The sequence below is a fragment of the Macrobrachium nipponense genome, chromosome 44 (genome assembly GCF_015104395.2).
Source record: "Macrobrachium nipponense isolate FS-2020 chromosome 44, ASM1510439v2, whole genome shotgun sequence".
NCBI classification, from domain to species: Eukaryota; Metazoa; Arthropoda; class Malacostraca; order Decapoda; family Palaemonidae; genus Macrobrachium; species Macrobrachium nipponense.
Window position 1 is genome coordinate 51,100,277 of NC_087221.1, and position 20,577 is coordinate 51,120,853.

At 37.9% G+C, this 20,577-nt stretch overlaps 1 protein-coding gene across 1 annotated transcript in view; it reads left to right on the top strand.

Annotated features, from left to right (window-relative positions):
• Positions 1 to 20,577, top strand: part of LOC135204003 (uncharacterized) — a 32,974-nt gene that overhangs the window by 7,430 nt on the left and 4,967 nt on the right. Inside the window, exon 2 of the mRNA XM_064233926.1 lies at positions 17,534 to 17,728. Coding sequence (XP_064089996.1) covers positions 17,534 to 17,728 — 195 coding nt within the window. The remainder of the gene's footprint in view (positions 1 to 17,533; positions 17,729 to 20,577) is intronic.

A 20,577-nucleotide genomic window follows, 5' to 3' on the forward strand; every position in this document is an offset into this window, starting at 1 on the left:
AAAAAATTCAAGTTTTAATTAATGCGATGTCAGGCCGCGTAATGGATAATTGTTTTACGACTGACAAATGACATAGTGATGTCAATATCTATGATTTTATAGTTTATAGACAGAGGGTTTTTTATAGTTTATAGACAGAAGGTTTTTTATAGTTTATAGACAGAGGGTTTTTTATAATTTATAGACAGTTTTTTATAGTTTATAGACAGAGGGTTTTTTATAGTGTATAGACAGAAGGTTTTTTATAGTTTAGAGACAGAGGTTTTTTATAGTTTATAGACAGAGGGTTTTTTATAGTTTATTAACAGAAGATTTTTTCTAGTTTATAGGCAGGGTTTTTTATAATTTATAGACAGAGGGACAGAACAGATATATGCGTCAGTTACCAAGTAATGAATTATCTTTTTTACTTGATACTACAGCTGTAATTAATTATTTATCGTGGATCATTTGTAAGGTTTTACTGAGTCGTATTGTTTACATGGTATTGGTATTGTAACTGTAGGTAAGTTACTCCGTATGGGGGTAGAGCCGTCAGTGCACCTCACGCGATGCGCTGTAGGCATTAATTATGGTTCTTTGCAGCGTCCCTTCGGCCCTTAGCTAAATGCCCTTTCATTCATTCATTCATTCATTCATTGTTATTATTATTATTATTATTATTATTATTATTATTATTATTATTATTATTATTAAAACTGCTAAAAACGTCCACAGGATAAAATGTCTATTTATGAAAAGAAAGCGCATCAGAGAGAGAGAGAGAGAGAGAGAGAGAGAGAGAGAGAGAGAGAGAGAGAGAGAATTTGTATTACAGAAATAGTAACTTTTACTGAGAAAGATAATCTTCACAGGGAGAGAATTAAAATGATACGTAACGTTTGGTTTGTGTAAATTGTAAATATGCTATCCTATATTGTCCAACTCTATTGTCATCCCAGCCATCAATTTTTCATATATGTTAACCGTAACCAGATTTCATCACTCCCTCTTTGCGACGCTGGTTAACCTACACCATCAGTCAATTCACCAAAAATAAATCATCATTCGCAGAATTTCCACCGTGTACCAGTAGCACAAGGGAAGTACCGTATACCCAGAAATTTATTCTATTGAACTTTCTTCCTACACCCCATTCGGTTCTTCATTCCTCCTCGTTTTATCTTTTCTTTGTTCCTCTGGAGCTGTTTTTTGTGTTTTCTGTCCTTCCAGTCCACCGGCGGTGAAGTCTCATAAATTACAGTTATTGTGAGATGTGTGCTCATGGAAATGGAGGGGCTGTGGATATATCTTTGCGAAGTATGCTTTCACCATCGATCCTCTCTCTCTCTCTCTCTCTCTCTCTCTCTCTCTCTCTCTCTCTCTCTCTCTCTCACATTTTGCCTCGATTAGAACGATACTCCTGGCCACCTCCCACACGAAAAGGGACGACGATTGTTGGACAAATATGAACTCGACACTTGAATCCTGAGTCTGTTTTTATTTTCTTCATTGTTCTGCATTACTTGACAGCCATTGCATGGAAGTTTGGTATTCGTTATATTGCGTTATCAGATTCGTTGGCATTTATTAAGGGCAGGGATTAGGTCAGCTGGGCGCTGTTATTTGGAAATCCTTTTGTGTTTTATTCGGTGGTTTGGTCTGTGAAATTTTTATGTAATTCATGTTGTTGACCGATGACAAGTTTTATTCTCCCTAACTCGGGTAAAATTGACCGTCGAATCACTGTCAGATTTTGCAAATCGATTTTAGGCTTCTTAGAACACGTAGGAAAGAACGTGTGTGTGTGTGCTTGTGTATGTGTGTGTGTGTGTGTGTGTGTGTGTGTGTGTGTGTGTGTGTGTGTGTGTGTGTGTGTAGAGGTCTAAAAGACGAATAGACATCCAAAATTTTACAAATGATGAAGTTAACTTTCTACATTTTCTCTGAATGGCTGATTAATAAGTAAAAGTTCTCCTTTTAGAGATTCTGACTTATTATTTGCGTAAGATGAAACAGCTTAATTTTATTACAACTATAATCGATTATGTTATTACTGAATGACCTACGACCTCTCCTTCCTAAAAAAAATAGCACCTTAATTATATTATCATTAATACCTTAGACATGGTTTGACCCATCATGTCGACTTATATTTCTTTAAAAAAAAAAAAAAAAAAAAAAAAAAAAAAAAAAAAAAAACTACCTACGCCGCCAAGGCACGAAGTTGCCCATCCCGTCGGCTTTCGCGTGAAAGAAATGGGAGAACCCTGGTGGGGGGGTCTAGAAGAATGTTTCTCCGATAGCGTTGTCAGTTGCGTAAGAATCGTTATCGCCAGGTCTCTTATCAAGACATCATCAGCGGCTCTTCGGCGCCCTGGCGTTTTGTAACCAGATAAAGGTTCCCCTTTCTGTTCCTTTCGTCGTTCGAGATGACATTGTACGAGAAGAGACAACTATTCGCATTTGTTATATTAATAATATATCTACGTATACATATGTATTATGTGTATGTATGTATTGTATCAATTTTTATAATCATCTCTATGTTATACAGTTTTTTTTAATCGTACGAACATATCTGCTGATGAACCTTGCAAATGACCATGCTTGCCAACACACTTGAAGTATGAAAGTCGTAGCATGATAAAGGCAAAGTGAAAAATTATATATTATATATATATATATATCTATATATATTATATATATATATATATATATATATAATATATATATAATATTATCTTACCCTCATATTTGGGGGCATGGCTGGCGTTGGATATCTGGCCAATTCCAGCCATTCCAGTTTACGGGCGTTCGTTGTGAAGAAAAAAAAAATAATTCCATTCTTTTATCTAGTATGTATTGCTAGAAGTTCTAATAAAATTGTTATGCCTCGGGATGAAGGAGAAGTTTTCAGATCAGGAAAGAGAGAGAGAGAGAGAGAGAGAGAGAGAGAGAGAGAGAGAGAGAGAGAGAGAGAGAGAGAGGGTACGTTCGGTTTAAGTGACCACATGTGTAAAAACAGGTCAGACGTAAATCATTTCAATATCTTCCTTTTTTCACATTTCATAACTCGCTGAAATTTCCAGTCGCCAGGTATCATCCTTCCAGTCTTTTCACCCGTTACGTAATTTCCAGTATCATGAAACGCGTAGCTGTAATCGGCACTGAGACGCGCGCGCACGCAAGCACGTCGCTTTTTAGCACATGAGATAACGGCCATTAAATACTTATTAAGCTTAGTGGCTAAATCTCACGCTAGGAAGACTTTAATCCGTAACGCTGTTCGCTAATTGGGAGAGAGAGAGAGAGAGTGTGTCAGGTGTAAATTCCAGATAAAAAAAGGCTAAATGTCCTCATGCCCAACAACTCTCTCTCTCTCTTCTCCTCATCCTCCTCTCTCTCTCTCTCTCTCTCTCTCTCTCTCCCCCCAGCTCGGGAACCTCTTTCAGGCATTCGTAAATAGATTCTGTTTCCATTCGGTAATAGACGCAACCGTGTTTTTTTTTTTTCCTCTCTCTCTCTCTCTCTCTCTCTCTCTCTCTCTCTCTCTCTCTCTCTCTCTCTCTCTCATTTATTGGGATGAATATTCATTTAATTAAGGACTGCGGACCGACAGTTTGTAAGCGAGTTCGTATATAGCGATCCTGTTGCTCACACATTAAATGTGTATGTCGGTCTGCGAATTTGAAGCCTGATAAGCTTTTGCCTGGAAGTGGCGTGTATTTTTGTAGATTGTTTAAAAGAAAAATAGCACTTCATGCAATAGCCAATGATAATTTACCAAACATGGCACCTGTAGAGATTAATCACGGTTTGAAACCGTGGAACGAGCAACTCTTGTAGTTAATTCTACGTAAGTCAACGGCGAGGAATTTTGTGCAAATTTATTAAAACTAGTGAACTTTTGTCAGTTTCAGTAATGAATAAAGGCAAGAAAACTTCGTCTATTTACACAGCTCACAGTTGTAACTTTGTATTCAAGGCAGACGTTTTTTTTATTTTTTATTTTTTTTATTTATTTATTTATTTTTTTTTTTTTGCAGCTGGAAAATGTTTTCGGGAAGACCATCAAGTTTAGTATTAGTTTCCTCTCCTATAAAATCTTTTTCCATAGCGACCTACTAAAGGCTGTTTGCCTTCTATAGCTACACAGCCGGAATATATATATATATATATATATATATATAGGTATATATATATATAATATATATATATATATATATATATATATATATATATATAATGGTATTCTTGCTATACTGATTCATCCTGAGCAATTCATATCTGTGTTTATGAGAACATTTTTCTAACCAAATCTTCCTTAAACAAATATTGCTACCCACATTATACATAGGCTATTGCGACATTCCCTACAAAGTATAGCGCCTCTTTAATATTAAATGCAGAAAGAATTTGTTTTTGTCGTTAGACATACCCGTTATATAACTGTGTTCACTGGTTTACTACATATTCGTCTCTCTCTCTCTCTCTCTCTCTCTCTCTCTCTCTCTCTCTCTCTCTCTCTCCTTCTTCTTCCTCTTTCTCTCTCTCTCTCAACTTGACTGTTCCGTCAGCTGATAAGATTATAGATAAACGGACCTTTGCTAACAGCGATAGCAGTGGTGGTAGTGCTAGTACTAGTAACAGTAGTAGTAATTTCTGTAATTATCAGCGACTAATAAAAAGTATAGATAAGAGGACTTCCATGAATAACGTAATAGTACTATTTAGTATTCGTGTGAATAACAGTCACCATTCTCTCGATAAAATATAACAATAGATATAGAGACTGAATTTATGCCGGCGTAGAGAGCAGAAAAAAAAGGAAATATATAAAAAAAAACAATAAGCATGAGCTATAACCGTAGTGACAGCATATGAAGATATCCATAAACCAATTCTCTCCCTGGGAAAAAAGAAAAAAACAAAAAAAGCCTCCTGGATGAAATAGAATCTACCTCACTCTGGGACGAAAACGTACCAAGGGACAGGGCGCTGCTGACTTGACACGTCGGCTTCCTCAGCCTTCGATAATTTCGCCCTTTGGTGCTCCTCCTCCTCCTCCTCCTCCTCCTCCTCCTCTTCTTCTTCCTCCTTTTCCCAATCACCAGACCTGCCTGGACGCCCTAGGATATTTCCAGGGACGTGGCATGGAAGTCACGGCGGTCGCAAGAGGGAAATTAAACTGGAAATTATCAATGGAGGGAGAATTTTACTATCTTGCCTGATGCCTGTTGCTAATTGAACGAGCTTGCTTCGGGGCAAATTAAAGACCCAGGTGGCGGTAAGAAGGGAGAAGACGGAGAGAGCGGGTAAATTGAGACTGGCAGTAAAGAGAGAGAGAGAGAGAGAGAGAGAGAGAGAGAGAGAGAGAGAGGAAACCTGGTGGCAGGTGCCATCACCAAATAACGGGCTTGAGAGCATCCTAGGAACATCCATAGCCTACTTTTCGTTTTAGATTTTTTTTTTTCCGTTCCTGACCTACTTCTCTTTCTTTTTTCTTATAGCCCGTTTAATTTTCGTATGTCTGTATGTTGTTTGTTTATCATTATATTTGTGTTAATGTGGGTGATAGAATTTCGATGCAAAAAAAATATTCTAATGTTTGTTTTAAACGGAACACTTTTTGTCACATCGGTTTTTGTGTTTGATGATTCAAGTGAATACCCCCGTCCCCCACCTCGTCTGATACAAACCCCCCCCCCCCCCCCAACTAATCGTACTCTTTCTCATGTCATTTCTGTTCGTGGAGTTTGCAGAACACTCAAGTCTTTAAAGACGAGCAAGGCTTATGGAATGGCTCTCTCTCTCTCTCTCTCTCTCTCTCTCTCTCTCTCTCTCTCTCTCTCTCTCTCTCTTTGTAACTGTAATTCTATTGCCACATTACTCAAACCTCTGTCTTTGGCTCCCATAAGCCTAATAATGACATCACCTACGGGTTACCGACGTTAAATTAAGATGAGTTGGCAACCTTTTCTCTTATCATAGTCTTATCAGGTCATGAATGTTAAGAACATTTGGGCTTTTGTATTGCTACAGTGTTTCTTTGATTTACACTGAACTTGAAAGAAAATAAATTAATTGTGTTCACTTCTGGACTTCTGCATGCGGGAAGCAGTTCAACAGAGCTTTGAAACTGACCTTAGCACCTCCTTTTGATGTATAACTTCCGTAACTCTCTTTTTGATGGGAACCTCTGGGCTTCCTATGTTAGTGTGAAGCTCTCTCTCTCTCTCTCCTTTTTTTTTTCTTAATGGGAGCCTCATTCCCTCCTTTGGTGGTGGGACCCTGTGTACCTCCTTTGTTGATGGGATTGTTATATAAATCTAAATCAGGTCTGGAAATTAATGTCTTTTTCTCTCTTCCCCTTTTTCTCTATTTTTCTTTTTTTTCTTCTTTTGCTCTTAACTTTCGATGCACGATTGAACTTAGAGTTTTTGTGTCACGTGATCAGTCTATCTATAAGACACCTTGCATCCCATTGTAGCCGAAATGCGTAACATAAACAGCACCTCCAAGATTCCTTATGTACGTAACATAAAAGTACTTCCAAGATTCCTCAAGTACGTAAAGAGTACTTTCAAGAGTACTTTCCAAGATTCCTTGTGTACGTAACATAGAGAGTACTTCCAAGATTCCTTATGTACGTAACATAGAGAGTACTTCCAAGATTCCTTATGTACGTAACATAAAGATTACTTTCAAGGTTCCGCATGTAGCTTAGGGAACCTGGTTGTATTTCAGTCTTGAAAAGACGAGAGCAGCAAATTTGCTTTTTCCGTTCGCCACTTGCAGTGAGTTCCCGGAGCTTTTTAAATTTTGTTTCTTGATTCTACAGGCCAGGTAATTCTCGAGTTATTTTTTATCCATTTGTTGTAGTTTATACATTTAGATTTAATTTTTCGAGAACGTTAAATCTGAGTTACCAATATGTCCGTGGTTTTGGGACGTAAATAAAAAAAAATAAAAAACTTGGAAATGGCGTGAAATGTCTTCGAGATACAGGAGGCGCGTGTGGATAAACTCTACGGTATTGGCTCATACAATTTAACTAACTAACCAAACTCGTAAATAATGCACTTGCCGCGTTTTCATTTTCACTCGAAAAGTAATATATAAAGTAATATATGTTAATTAAATGTGTAGCTTTGTGTCAGGAGATGCGTAATATAGATAATGTTATTTTCCAGGAGAATTCGAGAAACTCCACTGCACTTCAAAATTTACTTCTTAGTTAAAAAATAGGTTAAACATGACAAAAGTAAAATGTAATTGTTGGTTGTTTAAGTTAATACTTGATATGGATATATGCACTTGGATGCAAATTGTTCCCAGTGGAATGTAAATTCAATATTCTCGGGTATTTGTGGCTTAATATTTGAATATGTTTATATGATCAGGAAGATATGAATTCATATGCTTGTTCTTGCTAAGATTTTATACCAATTGGTCTAGACACACGCACACACACATTGTATATATTTATTTACAGATGTATATATATATATATATATATATATATATATATATATATATATATATATATATATATATTATGACCATTAGAAAAACATGCAATGATACATACACATATGTATATTGTATATATATACTTACACACATATATATGTATATATATATATACATATATGTATATATATATATATATATATATATATATATATATATATATATATTGCATTGCATGTTTTTCTAATTGCCAAATCTTAGTATTAGTTTCACAGATGCATCCTTGTGTACACTTCTACACGAAGATGAATTTGTACATCCCATATTTTGAAACATTTAGCGTAGTCAGCTAAAAGTGCCTCTTTAGCACAGTCTGCTAAAAATGACTTATTTAGCATATCCAGCTAAAATTGCTTTTCCACTCGTACTCTTCGAAGGAGATCTGTAGTGGCGCTTCAATTATATTTGGACAGTTCGATAAACACTTGATCCAGCAAGAATCATTTCGTATTCAAGAAGGTTCAGCACTTCTGGAACAAGCTGTCCCATTTTTTACCAAACTGTGTTTTCAGGTACGCTCAGTAGTCGAGTGTTTGCTATATTTTATCCTCATGAGTTTGGTAACATTTATGTTGGTGCTTTTACCGAAAGCATGTGAGGCCCATCTGTGTAATGATATATGTATATTACTTCGTGACAGTTTTATGCTAATTTCGGTCTTATTGATTAATTTGTTTGTTACTTTGTATTTAGTTTGATCTTGAAAACTTCCTGCTGCTTTGGTCCTTGTCCGTATACCAGGACAAAAAAGTCGTGCCTTTAGTTTCAGGTGCGTAATATAATGATCAAAATATAATACCGTATTCTAATACAGATACCTATTTTTAAGGCTTTGTTTTGGTGCAATTTTGTCTTGTTTATATTTTCAAGGATAAGGGGTTTTCATTTTTGGGAATATCAGGCTAAACTTTGTCGTTTGCTTTAGGATGTTTTTCTTATTGTTTAAACAATCTGGGGTCGAGTCTCGGGCAAGGACGGAGCCAGCTAGCTATATATGTGTGTGTGTGTATGTATGTATGTATATATATATATATATATATATATATATATATATATATATATATATATATTATATATATATACAGGGTGTCTATAAAGTCCCCACTACCTTTACAAGTATTTATTGACCAGAATGGTACTTGGTACTGGGACTTTATGGACACCCTGTATATTCAATATATACATAACAGTAAAATTGTTCTTTTCTTCTATAAGATGGTTCTAGAACACACTCCCATTCCCTTTTATCTTTTATCAGTCAATGCTTTAGGAAGATGTTGCCAAGTTCCTTGCAGGTCCTCCTTCAGATGATATTCAGGACATGACTTGTTTGACTGCGCCTGTGGTGTGGGATCAACGTCCATCACTCTCTCTCCCAACCAGGACTGGCCAGTGACCAGCATCTGTAGATGTTCGACTTCGCTGATCAAAAGACCAGTGGTATACTATATCCACGTAATGACATAAAGCCAGGGGATTCTCTCTCTCTCTCTCTCTCTCTCTCTCTCTCTCTCTCTCTCTGTGTGTGTGTGTGTGTGTGTGTACATCTCATCTTAAAGATGAAAACTTCAGGGGAAACTCGACACCGTCGGAAATTAAAGTCCCTGATTCCGTTGATGGAAAATAGGAAATCAATGGATGTCCATTGGTAGCGATAACGTGAGTGGAAAGAATTGAAGATAAAGAAAAAAGAGAGGAAAGTGGGGAAACGAGAGAGAATGGAATGGTGTTTTTAAACAAGGATTCTCATCCAGGGTTTCACTTCAATTTAGCCAGTTGAGAAAAAAAAACAAAGAAACGCGATTTCGAAGCAACAGAGTCATTACAGTTCAAGCCAGTTGGTTACATAAACTCCAGCAGTATTTTATGGTGCTTTACCCTTTGATTGCACTTGAAAGCAATTGCTTAAATGGACAGTATCCGCTTTTTATATTGAATCATTTCTTCATTACAATTTCGTGTCATTAGTTAAATGAATAGCGGCACCGTTTTTGTTTTAAGACTTCGTGGAGCTTAAATGATTTGGGAATACGTGTTAGGGCAGTAAAATTGTCCTTTAATTGTAGATCAGTGTAATGGGTTTTGTGCAATAGAGCAGTTTTTGAAAGAATATTTTTTTAGTGCAATTTCATCTAAACATTTTGACGTAAATTATCAACCGTTCAGTTCATTATCATTCCCTAATAAGTGTCAGATTTGCTATGAATCCTCGTCGAAAGTACCATACCTTTTTAGACGTTACGACGAAAAAGATGGAAGATGTTCTTTCTCCCCCCCCCCTCCCCATCCCCATTTTTTTTAGAATTTATTTATTTATTTATTTTATTATTTATTTTTTATTTTATTTTTTTTTTTTTTTTTTTTTGCTATGGGTTTGCTTGTGAATGATTTGGTGCGATTCCCAAATCGACTGATGACTGGTATATCTGATGCCGTACGATTTATTCGAAGGTAGAATTTGTATATATTTGAATTGATCGTATCTTCACTGTCGAGTTCTCTTGATCGTATTTTGATAGGCCATCATTTCCATGTCTTATGTAATTCTCGTACTTGATTCCCCAAACGTCCACTACTTTTATACGAGCTCCTTTATCTCTCTCTCTCTATGCCACGAAATAACGCTACTTTTGGCACCTTGCTTTCATTGATTCTCTACTTTTCGCCGAGCCGTATTCTTGAAAATTTTATTGAAGGTCGATTTCCGCCACTGTTCTAGTGACCTAAAGGGAAGAGTCTTCCCCAACAGCCTCAGGCTGCAGCTTCCTAACGCCCACAGAGTCCACCACATCTCTCGCCTTCGCTCCGATAGCTTTGCCAAAGGACAGCTTCTCTAAACCTTTTATCAACAAACCTTGGACGTGTCTATACCTTCGTCTGTTGGCTTTGGTTATCATAATCCTCCCGTTTGCAAGAGGCGAGGATATTATTTTCACCGGGATTCCGCGTTTTTCTCTTTCTCAGACCATCCCGTTCTTTCATTCTGTCTTTCTCCTATCTGGTTTTATAGTGGCACTTGGGCTCGAACGGATAACTTGTCAGATATTTGCTCTGAATTGCTCTGCAACAGAACAACAGTCCCTGTTACCGTATACCTGGCGGGGTGGGGGGGGGGGGGGGGGGGGGGGAGCGACTTCAAGCGCTTAGCTTTTCTCTTTAGAAATCATTACGTTAGGTTGGGGTCATGTAAACCTTTTTATAAGGCCGAATGCGGATTGAGAGGGGAAGGTTCATATCCCTTACGGATGAATTTATTGTTTACAAAGCAAAATCATGGGAGAGAGAGAGAGAGAGAGAGAGAGAGAGAGAATCAGGACATTACTAGTGTGGCCGACACATAAATTACAGTCTAAACATGTGTTCAGTCTTCGTCTATTGATCAGCACGAAATGTGGATAATATGAATAGAGGAGTGGTTTGGGTTACGTTTCTCTCTCTCTCTCTCTCTCTCTCTCTCTCTCTCTCTGTGTGTGTGTGTGTGCTTGTAAGTCGGTTTTTCGGATCAACCTCTATAAAAACTTACCGTCCATGAATTATGCAAATTGGGAAGGAATTTTCCACTTCCTTGTGACACTTACCTGAGACATATCATATTGTCTCTCTTTCCCGTTTGAAATTAGGAATAAGAATCCCCAGTGTATTATACTCCACAACATCCCGAAATCTCGTACAACGAGCGGCGGAGGAAATAATTTACAACGCTGTCCGCTTCTCGGAGGCTCAGGAGGAAAGAACACGTGAGGCTTTATGTCCCTGGCCCAGAGACCCCCTCTCCAAATAATGCCGCATTTACTGGCACTAAACCTTCGAGGATAACCCACCTGTGTAGTTGGGGTGGTTCTTTCTCTTGTCTTTTAGAGGTTTTCTCGACATGATTTGTATATACACCTCCATTCTTCTGGGTGCTGGAGCGCTGTTGGTTTCGTTGCTTCAGTCCGGAAGTACTTTTGCTTGCTGTTTGATAGAGTAATTTTTATTATTTCATATCGGCACAGTGTCGACCTTTCAGAGAAAAATTTTTTCTTAGAAAAAACACAAACAGAAGAACATATATATTCAGAAGGGCATTCTTTCTTCAGTGAGGAGATATTAAATAACCCACACTGAGAAGGAAGCATGGCGCTCCAAAATTATAGCTGCTTCTGAATATATTTGCACTCCATTTTGTATTTTTATTTTTATTATTTTTTTACTATTGGCTTTTTTTTAGTAGCATGAGCCGTATAATCTTCCTTCATTTAAGAGGCAGGTATCCCTCCTATCCCCCATCCTTTTTCTTTTTGTTTTCATCGGGCCTGGGCTAGAAGATGGGATCATGTTACCACTTCCCATCAACCTCTGCTCTTAATTAAAAAAAAAAAGAAAAAAAAGAAAAACAAGTCTTCTGTGGAAAAATCCAAGAAAAGTTCATTAACTCGTAGTGAAAGAGGCTCTTCAGAATTTAATCTCGATTTAATAATAAGAAAACAGGTAAAGAAGTTAGAATGCAAATGGAAATCAATGAAATTCATTCACCAAAAATGAAAACATCCAAAAATGGACAGCAGTCGAGAGATGAGCCATATTGAAGTCATTTAGACCCCTTATGTCGATGAAGCTGTCGTTGACCTTTGTCGTTGTAACGCCAGTTATGAACATCAAATTATCTGTGATAGTTTATTCAATGAATGTTAATGAGCATTTGCATTTATTGGGCTTGTAAGATGGCAGGATGTCATAACATTTACGCGAGTAATTACTTTGTATATTTCTGGAATATTGTTTCATATATATTTAGTATCCTTCACATTTCTAAAACATTAATTATGATATCCGTTCAAATATTTTCTGTTTGTTCACCACAGCATACATAATTAATATAATGAGGCTCACGTAGCTAGTTTGTTTATAAATACTTAATATTCAAACGGTGATTAAAGAGCATGATCCTTGTTTATGATGCTCAGTTCTTCATATCTTTCAAGACTTTAATTTCGTCTTTACTAATCACAAACACCCAGTTCATTTTCCACATGCCTGGTGTCCACGAAATCTATAAAACGTCGCGTTTTCTCTCATCAATCTACTATATCTGTACTCGTGACGTCACGTGTGAGTCGCAGTAATTGCCAGCTATGTCTGTTTGCACAACCCAGTGACTCGTAAAACTCTGGCAGTGAGCCCAAGCTAACGCCGCCATTACGAGCGTTAATTGCTAGAAAAATCCCTTGAGTGAAACTGAATCACGCGCTTCGGCGAGTTTCCCTTTTTTTCTTCTTTTTTCATTCTTTTCTCTTAAAACTGGGATTCCTCTCTTCCCTTGGGAGAAGTATTCAGCTCGAATTCGAGGGTCTTTTTGATGTTTGGATGTCAAAGGCAGGAATTTTGGACGCACAACTTATAATTAGCTGCTTAATGAGCGTGATATTTAAAATACGCTTTTCTTGGTCAGGTTACACTTAGCAGCCCGCATCAACTGGGAACGCGCACCGCTAGCTGTCAAATAGGGTTCTGCAAGTCATACTTTTTCAATGCTATTGTACTTTCAAGTTGGCTGGCGGTACTCGAGCAGGACACCCGCGTTCAGTGGCTCGGAGCGGTATGGGACCCTTTCCATTATTAAGAATATATCATTGTACATCTTATCTCATGACCAGTAACTCATGTACCTGGTTATACGTAGTAATACCGAGGGCGATCAGTACTCCATTAAAATGTATACTTTCACTTCATAAGAACAGAAGGCCTGGAAAAGGTAATATTCCCCAAGGCCAAACCCTACAGATGATTCTCTCTCTCTCTCTCTCTCTCTCTCTCTCTCTCTCTCTCTCTCTCTCTCTCTCTCTCTCTCTCTCTAAGTTACAACTTGGAATTGGGATTTCAAATGTTACTTCATTTGTACGTAGTAACCTCGGATGCAGACCTGCATCATGTATATATAGGCTGCCACATCTCCTTCACCCCAGCTACGATTTACAAGTGGTCGGCTTTTTATTTGTCGTGTTGACAAACCACTTCGTTTAAGTACTTGAAACTTGTAAACTTTGAAACGTCCTTCAACAGTGCGGTACTATATAATAATTGAGAACTCGATAACTTTCCATAGAGCGGACTAGATTAAATGATTTCGACAACCCATTGTTCACTTTAACTGGCTTTGAACATTGCCAACAATGGGCTAATTTTTCATTCAATAAGGCTGCTGTTACGTGATCGCTTTCAGATTCCAGAAACAGGTTCCAGAAAGGTCATGTGACCTTCTCTGAGCACTTCGCCGCTGTGGGAATTCCTGAAGGATTGTGAGTTCGGAAAGAGATTAATGTTAGTTCCAGGACGTCATATTCCTAGAAAGAAGGCGAAGCTCCCTGAGAATACCTAGATAGTATACTATTTTTGGAAGTCCTTTACCAGGAAAACCTCTCAACAACGGTGGTTCTAAAAGCATCCCACCGTTCCATTTGTGATAAACAGTGACGCAATAATGCGCCGTGAAAAGGTAAATTTGCTGGAAATGTTGAAGAGGGAAGGCCTAGAGCAAGAAAGGGTCTGGAAACATTCCAGAATTCCTTCTTCTTTTTAGGTTGCTGGGAAGGACAACGAACGTCGTCGTGAATTTCTGCTTTTCCCCAGGGTGGCGTCGGAGGAATTCATGAATGTCAAATGGTCCTGTTATTTCTCAGGAAAAGAATCGTCCTATACATTCCTGAAACCGTCCTCTTGTGTAGACAAACGTCGAATTGTGCAGATTCTCTGAAACTTAACATTACTTGAAACGCACTGATTTTACCTCATTTAACCCAAAACCCGTTTACTGAAGATGCATTGCTGTTCGTAGGCTTAAAATGTTCTTGACAGCTTTCACAGAACAAGGGATGTTCGGCTGAATGTTCTCCAACACAGCTCTCTGGACGCAGGTACGAAGCTGTGATCAGTCACGTGACTAGAAATATTGGAATTCTTCTATTTGTTGAAAGGCTGCTGTCCGTCCAGTTAACAATTCCTACTGGAAGTGATTCATTGTTACCGGGAATGGGAATACAGCTGCTGCTGTTGATGGAAGCGCCTTCATATAATATTCTCGTGGAAAAAAAGTTTACCAGACAGGCAGGCTGACTTTACCAGGAACCACATCGAACGCTGGTAACCTCGTCATTTGGGTACTACTAAGAATCGTCAGAAGTCTGGTAAACAGATTTCTCTCTTGTCCGTTAGTCTCTTAGCCAGAATGCGCAGACACTGATATGGAACATGCGCAGAACTTTAATTTGGAAAGGAAACTTTCCACAGGACAATGGCCGTATGTGTGAGAACTTCAAAAAGCGAACAGAGTTATTCATTCTAGAAATTTTCAGATGTTGCCGTGAATGGCAATATTCCTTAAAACTTCTCTCACTGCAGCTGCACCATTGATCCTTTGAAGTGTGCTGTTACTTTAAAAATATATATATTTTTGTATTGTTTGCATCGAAACTGCTCTCAAAATTGTGTTGTCCTCGACTAGGACATGAGACGCTCCAGTTACCCTTTGCACATTGTAATTGGAAATAGGCCTATACACCCTTGGACTATATTGTGACTGGAAGTTCTCCTTGGTCCTTTTGAACTGGTTTCTCTTTTCATTTTTTTTTTTTTTTTTTAACTCTGCTTTTTTTTTTTTTTTTTTTTTTTTTGCTCTTTTTGAAATCTTGTTATCGACGTTACTTCAAAGCGCTGAACTGCGTTCTTTTTCATGGGACGAGTATCACGAAAGGGTGTTTTTGTACCAAAGTGAGTTAGAGAACTCAAGATGAAAAGACTTCGTGGAATACAGCTTTGGTTATTTTAATTATGAAAAGGAGGAAGATACGAAACAAAATACAACAATACATTGACAATATTGATAACCACTCAGATATACAAACCATTAAATATATACAGATTCGAGACCAGTTTTATTGACTCACGTAACATATATTCGGGCATAAAACAGGAACCAACCAAAATCATTGCCGGGAACATTACGTCGGGTAGCAGCGTTAAAAATACGATAATGCCTGAAAAATAAGTTTAAACGAACGAAAACGAAAAGAATCACCGTAATATTAAATTAATATCAAATTTACATTACTTGGAGACTGAGTGACCCCTTCCTGGAGAGGAAATTATCTGGCTATGATTACAATCTTACTTTTGATGAGCATACGTTCGAAAGTACTGATAAATAGTCTGTTAGATCAGGTGAGGATGATTGAATATACATAATTACTGGAAAATAGTCTCGAATACGTTGAGTGACAGATAGCGGAAAATTTAATTAAAATAAAAACGTTCTTGTGTGTTCAGTATAATAGAAACTATAAAAGTCGCTTTAAGAACGTCGTGTGTATCGCAAGGACTAGCGATTCCTCGGATAAACCAACAGGTGTATAATGATAAAAAAAAAACTGATAAGTTATGAGTACTCTCAACGTCCAATCAATTACCCCCAAAAGACGTTTTGTCATAGAATAAGGAAGAAGGGCAGACTGCAATAACAGAATCCCACGGACTTTGTCCAGAAACCTCAGCACGTCGGTAACGGGTCAGAGGACCTCCTGAGAGAGAGAGAGAGAGAGAGAGAGAGAAACGAGGTCAAGACAAAAGAGATTTGGCTGAATGGCGCTGTTGTCATGAATCTGTTGTCTGCTTTCTTCTTTTTCTTCTTCTTCTTCTTCGTTTTCTCTTTGTCTGGACGCGCAACGATCCCATCTGAAAATTCTCGAGGGAATCTCTTTTAAGATCTTAAGCTACTTTGCGCTAAGAGGATGTAGGAGAGACAAGAGAAGGAGAGAGAGAAAGCAGGAGAAGGAATGTAGAAGCAGAAGCCTTTTTTTCATTCAAATGAAAGATACTACATTGACAGCGTCCAATTAGAAGCTGACAAAAAGGGAGGAGAAGCAAGTGTGTAAACAGATGTGCAGACAAATTCTGACATTCCAATAAAAAGTGACTAGATAGGAGGTCATTCAGCGCTGAGAATAATGTTGAAGCAATTGTTAGAAGATAGTAAAAAGGGAGATGGAAGAAAGAAAATATGTACGGAGGTATAGTAAAGGTAGATTTAGCCCAGTTACTCACGCTCACACTTAAGAGACATAGAGCTTGACCTCTTGACAACTCCTGGCTGAGGTAGATAAAGGAAGTGTGTGTGTGTGTGTTGTTACAGATTACGTCGTACCTCCGTCTAAAGTCAGTTGCATGTCGTCTTTCCCTGTTGAAGTCACGAGATAATTGTGAACTGTTTATTATTTAATTTTCATTTCTAGTAAGATAATCATTTAAAAACATTTTTTCCTAAAGCTAGGGAAATAGGTCATCGATTATAAGGTCATATACATATTGGACAGTCCATATTTCTAAAATTAGACAACGTGACCTATAAATATCAAGAGGCTTGCAAACCAAAACACCGCAAAAACTTCAAACCAGTCAATTACCATTGAATGGTTCAGTCAATGGTAATCCAATGTCATTGATTCGCCAGTAATGGCAGACCTTGACACGCCTACAGGCACTCCTTTTTTTTCTTTTTACTGCAGAGGGTTAAAATTGCTTTAGTTTTCCTCATTTGTTTTCGTTGACCTCAGCTCTCACAAAAGTAAGAAGTCATTATTATTTTGCTTTGACATGTTTAGAACAAGGTAGGTTGGTCATGATCTAATATGCTACCTTTGATATTATTCCACCTCGACAAGAAAGTTACTGCTCTTTTATTTACATGTTTATACGTAGTTGTAAGGGATTCAAATATCTTAATGTATGTAGTGAATGTTTCGTGAATTTTTTTGAATACATATAAAGGATCTGCTTCCATTAAGAGTTATGCACTACATGACGTCCACGATTGTAGCTATTGCTACTCTGTTTTACGAACAGGCAAGTGAATTTGTTTAATACATAGGATCCACTTCTAATAAGAGTTAATTAGTACCTGGCGTCCATGAATGATTATATCAATTGATACGCGGTTTTACGATATTACAAACCGCCCCCCCCCCCCCGGGCCCATATATACCGTCAGTAACTGTCATTCTTTGTATTGCAGGTTACGCACTGCAGTGCTACGTTTGCAACAGCCACCTAGACAAAGACTGCAAGGACCTCACCTCGCCGAATGCCAAGAACTACCTGAAGGACTGCAACAATGAACCCGACGGGGAGAAGTACACCCTGTGTAGGAAGATAGACATGCACATGGACATGGACTACGGGAAATGTGAGTCTCAGCTTCAGTGCTTTGTTTGTTTATTTGTTTATTTGTAAGGTGTTTTTACGTTGCGTGGAACCAGTGGTTATTCAGCAACGGGACCAACGGCTTGACGTGACTTCCGAACCACGTCGAGAGTGAACTTCGATCACCAGAAACGCACATCTCTTACACCTCAGTGGAATGCCCGAGAATCGAACTCGCTGTCACCGAGGTGGCAGGCCAAGGCCATACCGGTCACGCCACTGTAGCGCTCTTCAGTGCTTTGCATTTTTTGTTTAAGTTGGCAGGATAAAAAGAGCAGCACTTTATCGATCATGTCATTTATACGATGACAGTTGGGGCTCCTGTCTATCTTTGGACATCAAACGTTTTTCACGTAAATCCTGAAAGTTTTTTTAATCATTGCATGCTAATTGCATTGTATAATAACATAGAATTAAGGACAAAGCCCAAGCAATAGGACCTATGGGGCCATTCAGCGCTAAAACGGAAATTGACAGTAAAAGGTTTGAAAGGTGTAACAGGAGGAAAACATCGCAGTTGCACTGATGGATCAGTTGTTAGGAGAGGGTGAAAGTAAGCTGGAAGAAAGAGAATATGAAAGGAGAGGCAGTAAAAGAAACGAGAGGGTTGCTGCAAAGAACCTTAAGTAATGCCTACAGTGCGCCGCATGAGTTAAATCGTATAGGCATGAAACTTGCAATACGGATGGGTTTCCCACTACGACATGCAGAGAATCGTCATTGGTATGAATTGTGTACGTTAATCAATACGGCTCCGTCTTAACATTTGATATTGAAGGACACCTGATCTTTTTTTCATTATTAATACTGAGACAAGAATGAATAACATACGTAGTTTCGACCGGTACTAAATTTTTTATGCTGTGAATAAAAGACGTCATTCCATCACAGACTAAGTTAGGAGGGCTAGTGATTTTGCCCTTCATTTTTTTTATGGTGTTTTTATGTTGAATGGAACCAGTAGTTATTCAGCAACGGGACCAACGGCTTTACGTGACTTCCGAACCACGTCGAGAGTGAACTTCTATCACCAGAAATACACATCTCCGACCCCTCAATGGAATGGCCAAGAATCGAACTCGCGTCCACCGAGGTGGCAGGCCCAGACCATACCGATCACGCCACTGAGGCGCCTGTCACGATTAATGTTTGTCATTCATCTGTTCATCCTTCTCGGTACCAGCTGTCTGTCTGTCTGAATGTCCGTCATCCATCCACTTACCCTTTTTTTCTTTACTGTTACTCTGTGTAAGGACTTCGCCAAGAGATTGAAACTGTGGTTCCAGGTTTTGTAGAATTTGTACACTTGGCAGTACTATAATTGGCATTACTCTTGAGATAACATGGAGACACTTAATTAATTTGCATTAACTCTTTGAGCTACAGTAGGACGACTTAATATTTTGACATTACTGAAGCTTTAAGATTGAGAGAACAGACTAATATTTTGGTTCATTACCTTTCGACTCAGTGTAACAGACTTAAGACGACTTAATAAAATTATGGCATTACTCTTGAGCTACAGTGTAAGAGACAGACTTAATATTTTGGCATTACTCTTTGAGCTACAGTGTAAGAGAACGAGACTTATATATGGCATACTCTTGTAGCTACAGTAAAGTACAGACAACTTAATATTTTGGCATTACTCTTGAGCTACAGTGTAAGAGACAGACTTAATATTTTGACATTACTCTTGAGCTACAGTGTAAGAGACAGACTTAATATTTTGGCATTACTCTTGAGCTACAGTGTAAGAGACAGACTTAATATTTTGGCATTACTCTTTGAGCTACAGTGTAAGAGACAGACTTAATATTATGGCATTACTCTTTGAGCTACAGTGTAAGAGACAGACTTAAATATTTTTGGGGGCATTTACATTCCTTTTTGGCCTAAACAGTGTAAAGACCCGAGACTAATATTTTGGCATTACTCTTTGAGCTACAGTGTAAGAGACAGACTTAATATTTTGGCATTACTCTTTGAGCTACAGTGTAAGAGACAGACTTAAATAAATATATGTTACAGATGAAACCCTCACAGAACAAACCAAGGTTAGTGGCTGAATAACCTAGACCATGATATCCATATTTAAAATAGCTGCTACTGGGGCGCCTATCTACCTATATTAGTGGGGTGTCAACTTTAACAATTTATTCAATTTGGATTCTTTCACAGAGGAGCTGGTCGAGGTTTCAGCAATATTTTTAGATACCCTATTATTATTATTATTATTATTATTATTAATATTTTATTATTATATGATTATTATTATTATATTATATTATTTATTATTATTATTATTATTATTATTATTATTTATCATTATTACTATTATTATTATTATTATTCAAAGGAAACTTATAATCACGCGAGTCAATAAAATAGGAAAGGCAATGCACAGTAGTATGCGTTTTTGGTCTTATTTTAAAATATACACAGCAGAAAGCTTTCGATGACCTGCACGGCTCTTCCTCCTTGTCAATCTTTTTAAGTATTTTAAATAACAAAACCAAACACGACTACTACTACATGGATTTACTTTCCCATTATCATTTTTATTATTAATTGTTATAGGCATTTAAATTGTGTACGACAAAGCTACTAGAAAAGAGCTTAGCCGTATAGAACAAAAGAAGGCGAAAGCTTCTTCTACAGTAGGTTCACATCTACCGTGCATTTGATGTCTAGGCCAGTCCCATACGACGCTCCTGATTGGCTGTTGATAAGCCAATCACAGGGCTGGAAACTCTCAAGTCTCTCGAGAGAGCTCACATGGGTAGGATCTATGTTCCACCTCTCCTGAGGTATACGTCTTTCAGGAGAGGT